At 38.0% G+C, this 4,792-nt stretch overlaps 1 protein-coding gene across 1 annotated transcript; it reads right to left on the bottom strand.

Moving 5' to 3' along the window:
• Window positions 1-636: 636 nt before the first annotated feature.
• Window positions 637-4,557, bottom strand: LOC124175951. The gene is made up of 5 exons (XM_046556634.1): window positions 4,263-4,557; window positions 3,607-3,799; window positions 3,233-3,393; window positions 2,620-2,757; window positions 637-1,959 (listed from the first exon to the last, which is right to left on the bottom strand). The coding sequence occupies exons 1-5, from the start codon at window positions 4,400-4,402 to the stop codon at window positions 1,239-1,241; spliced, it is 1,353 nt and encodes a 450-aa protein (XP_046412590.1). The 5' UTR covers window positions 4,403-4,557; the 3' UTR covers window positions 637-1,238.
• Window positions 4,558-4,792: the final 235 nt, after the last annotated feature.

Here is a 4,792-nt window from a genome sequence, read left to right as displayed (position 1 = left end):
CTTGCGTTAAAGTTTTTTTTTTGTCCAACTTCAATCTTCCATGATATACGGGTTTAAAAAAAACCGTTTCCGAGACGAGTAAATTAAAACATCTGAAAAAATTCACAGAGAGTACCTTTAAGTAGTACTACCATATAACCAATTATGGAACAAATCCGAAAGGGTAAAAAAAAAACAAGTGGTTGATTTGGCGGAGGCCGACCCTTATATTCTTGAAAACGAGGAATGAGTGAATAGGAATTGTTTTGTATTTAATTCCAAACCGTACAGTGCAATACGAATAGTTCCATTCGATGGAATAATCAATATTCTAAACTAGTGTATATTTGATTTGTAATATCAATTCGCTTCGTCTTGCTGGTAACAAACAGTTACAGTTACTAGGAAATGGGCTTTTGCCATTTCTAAGTAATATGTGTTGATACAGTTGATTATACCACATTTTCGTGTGATTATAAGATTATTAATGCAATATATTACTCTACGATCACCATTTAACTACAATCATTTTATATTAATTCTAACAGAATCAAAATTGATGTCAGTGTAAAATGCGATTTAGAAGAATTCTTACTCAAACCTTTGAATTTCGTTTGGTACAACCGTAGAATCAAATGAAATTATTATACATGAAGGACACTTTGAAGTTATTGAAGTAATTGACTTATCCCTTGCCCATTACACAAAAAACTGTTCAACCAATTCAAAAATCCCCAGAACACATAATTAAACAACCATAATAGTAATGTAATTCACGTAACTCATAATCATTTTCAAATCTTTAATTCGAGTAAGGATAAAGAATACTGGTGTCAAGATTACATGGTTACTGATTGCAGCGCTGTTTTAACGGATAACTGGTCAAAGCTGCTGATTCTGTAGGTAGCTGGTGTCGTTTGAAACTTGCGTCGATAAAAAACACGTTACCTTAGTTTACAGGCGAACAACCGTGCTTGCGTGTCAATTAGTAGTTGTACAATAATTTAGTTCAGTCGATAATCCAATTAATAATATGTTGTATTACCAACAAGCGGTGTAATTTCTTGAATTACCGAAGCTTTCCTCAAGATTTTCACCAACCGTGTTATGATGTCCGTATCATTTATAGGACAATTTTCAGCTTGATAGGGAAAGTGATCTACAATTTACTTAGATTATTCGTATACTACGCTTGTCCAATCAGTGTACTCACGTTATACTCAGAGATAAAAAAAAGCTACAGCCGTATGAGCGAAAGCTCAATTTACGTAATCATAGGTGGTAGTTTCATCTCTCGGTAAGACAAGCCTCTTCCGCGTTCCCGTCGGGTAACTTACCGACCACACGCCATCGATAACCTTTATTTTCGTGATGTTGTGTCTGCGCTTTGGTGCAGTAAGTACGGCACCGCAATAGGTTCGTAGAGAGAAATAATAGCCGAATTCAACCCCTGATAAAAGCGAAGATCCAAGAAAAAGACCGGCTATACCGCCAAAAGATACGAGTAAATCGATCCAGCCGAACCGAACCGTTCTTCTGAACTTCACCTTGGACCTTGCCATTATTTTCATATCGCAGTTTTCGGATGCTGACTTCATATCGAACTGGACTTTCTTGAAGGCAATGTTGGCGCAGGACAGACGGCATAGACACCTCGACACGTCCAATATCTCTGCGGACTTGCTGCTCAAGCACTCGTATCTGTTTATCGGACACTCCTTGACACCAACCCTGGCAAGGTACCAAGGAACACAATCACAGTGTTCGAGAGAGTTGGCCACCTGACAATCGAGCACGCATTTCACAACGGGAGGCTGCTCACCCGGAAAATAACATTTCCGCTGAAATCGTGCGAGCACTCTGGCTTCCGGTGACGTGTACGTTTCTTGCAGATCCACCGTTACGGTCGATGGAAACAGAAAAATGTGAAACGGAAGATGCATCAGGACATCTGGATCTTCGCGTAGAGCCACATAAATTCTATAATCAATTACATTTAAGATAAAACGTACACGACGGAAAAATATCACGACTATATTTAATTGTTGCAATGTAGCAAATTGTATAATAAAATCCAGAAACACTGGCGGTCAAGTTTTCGTATATTTTACCATAGGATTAAAAGACGTTTTGATTTATACTGAGGTCATTAGGATCCTTGATTACGGCAATATGGAGTCGAATTGGGTGATCATCTGATCGTTTCAGGCGAATTTTCCCAACACCGAGGCACACAAAACATCGTGCAAGTTGCTACAAGACTTTTATCTTGTGACAATAAATGGATCTAAAGTAGAGTATCCCACAAAAAAAACCGCTTTGATAAATAAATGCGATTGGTATGAAAGTTTGATTCGCTATTGCTGGTGGATTTCATTTTACCATATAATCATACTAAAAACTGATATCATTCTTTCTCGTGCTTTAAGACAAATATAATAAACAGTTTATTTTAAATCAAAACGTAACGGTTTCGATCATTCTCAAAGCTTCTTTTGATCATTCTTTCGATAATATTGGTACAAGCCTGCCAGACTATTTGAAGTTTTTATTACAACGATCGAAGGGAAAAGTATATTACAAAGAAGTTTTCGTAACTTGTGCTGACGTGATAGAGAAGCGATGTCAAGATCCACTCACCTTGTTGGGTAGAACCTCGGGCTAAAGGTGAAGTTGATTTCGACGGTATCGATAACAATATCCACAGATGGGACAGTAAAGCATTTGCCCGCTGACCCAAAAAAGCTCTCGAAAGAGGAACAGTTGAATTGTATTCCGCTGCAAGATAATTCGTTTCAGATAACAAAAAGATTTTTCTTTGTACTTATCGAGTATTTCTAATATTCTAAACTATTAATAAGATTTCAAACGACGATGACGGAGAATTTGTACGTGTATAATCATCGAGTTGTGAAATTTTTTCGTAATGAATGAAATAGGGTTTTTAGAATTAGGAACCCAGAATTTAGGAGACGCCATCTTGCGACAGTATACGTATGTACTATACTAAGTGTCATGGCCGTCGTATTTAATAATAAAAGTGATCTACCATCGCGCATTTTACACCACTTTGATATAAAACCACAAAATTAAATTCCAACAGCTTGCACAATGTTCTCCAGTTCCATGATATTTGTGAAATTCGTCTAAAACGATCAGCTGTAGGTATCCCAAATTTTTCGCCATATGCCAAAGATAACATAACTGGATTAAGACCGTTGTTTATTCGTATAATAAGGTGAAAAGATATTACTTCACAGAGAAGTTTCGGATGAAACTTTCGCACTTTGGTGAATGCTGAACGAAAAACTCCCGAGCACGTGCGGATTCATCAGAATTAGTGAAGTTTACACCATGCAGAGGCCTGCTAAGGTCCCATTTGTAGAGACGTCCGTAAACATCGTTGCCGGGCTTCTGCGGATGTCAATTATTAGGCTATTACACAAATCGGGGGGAATCAGGGTAAACGGGTATCATCTACAGGGTCATATATTGAATACTGACTGCTCGATGATTGAGCGAAGGCCACGGGCTTCGGGTAAAATCGGCTGCGTCAGTCCCACTCGTGGCCAGTATTCAGTAAATGACCCTGTAGGATAAAACCCAGTAATAACCATTCGATACGACCTTATTTGCACCATTTTCTTCAAACGATTCCCAAGGAGGACAGACATAAATTTTTGGTAAAGGAATCGGAGCGCCGTCAAGTCGGACATCCAAGCTCTCCAACATCGGATCAGTCTGGAATCTGTCCATAAGCGTAACAATAATGCCCAACGCCGCAGCACTCGATATTAAAACGCAAACACACCAGGCGATTCTGCACAATAAGTCACAAATAACGAATTCGATTACATTTTTAAACGTTAACGTTAATTAGGTTGAAATTTTCCATCATTGTCGGAGCGGTATAGGGCACTGTGTATCTACAATTCTTTTTGTTCATTTACATTTCTTAAATGTGCAATTTGTGATTGATGCGAAATAAATTTCGAATTCCATTTTCAATCGGTGATTAGTAAGTGGTAACTAATTTCACGTCAATAAAAATTATCGATTGCAATTAATATCTTCATTTCATCGAATTGCTATATTTCAATGTAATCAATCGTTGCGTTTAATCTAAAATTACAATCCCAATTACGGAATAAACAATGTGATTTTTATTTTACGTCGATTCAATTAAAAATCGTATTTCTAATTCTTAATTTGTAATTCACTAATTATAATTTTCTCCGTCATTACTTCCGAGACATACATATTCAGTTTTTCAAATTCACCACCTCTCTGCTCGCGGTCTTGTCGGGTCGGCGACATATGCAATGCCGTGAAGAGCAGCCACTCTTGGATATTCTTGGCCGCGGCTGCGGAGGCTCAACCTGAGCAGCGCTTGTGACGGTTTATAGTTCTCCGGGCACGGCATTGCGTCACTATTTCACTATCGAGTGACACCTAGGATGCTAGGAAGCCTTGCATGATCGCGTCGTCGTTATGCACTCGAGCATATCGCACGCGCGCATCTTCGTTGCGTTTAAATCTCGCTCGAAATCAGGACTACGAGCAATTACTGTCAGCGTTACGTGTTTCAACCTCCTCACAAATGCGCATAAATAATTGTATCTATTCGCTTATTCATAAAGGATTAAGAATTTCAGTGGTTAATCGTTTTTCCAAAGAACTCCAAGGCAATCACGAAATGAAAAAATTTTAGGCTCGTTATTTTCCATCTATAACGATATTGTAAGATTTCAAATACTAATTACTTTCGTAATACGTAATTCAAAAATATTCAATTACGAATTACTTTTGTAGT

This window comes from Neodiprion fabricii, chromosome 2 (assembly GCF_021155785.1).
Source record: "Neodiprion fabricii isolate iyNeoFabr1 chromosome 2, iyNeoFabr1.1, whole genome shotgun sequence".
Lineage (NCBI taxonomy): Eukaryota > Metazoa > Arthropoda > Insecta > Hymenoptera > Diprionidae > Neodiprion > Neodiprion fabricii.
This window is presented reverse-complemented; position numbering and strand designations above follow the sequence as displayed.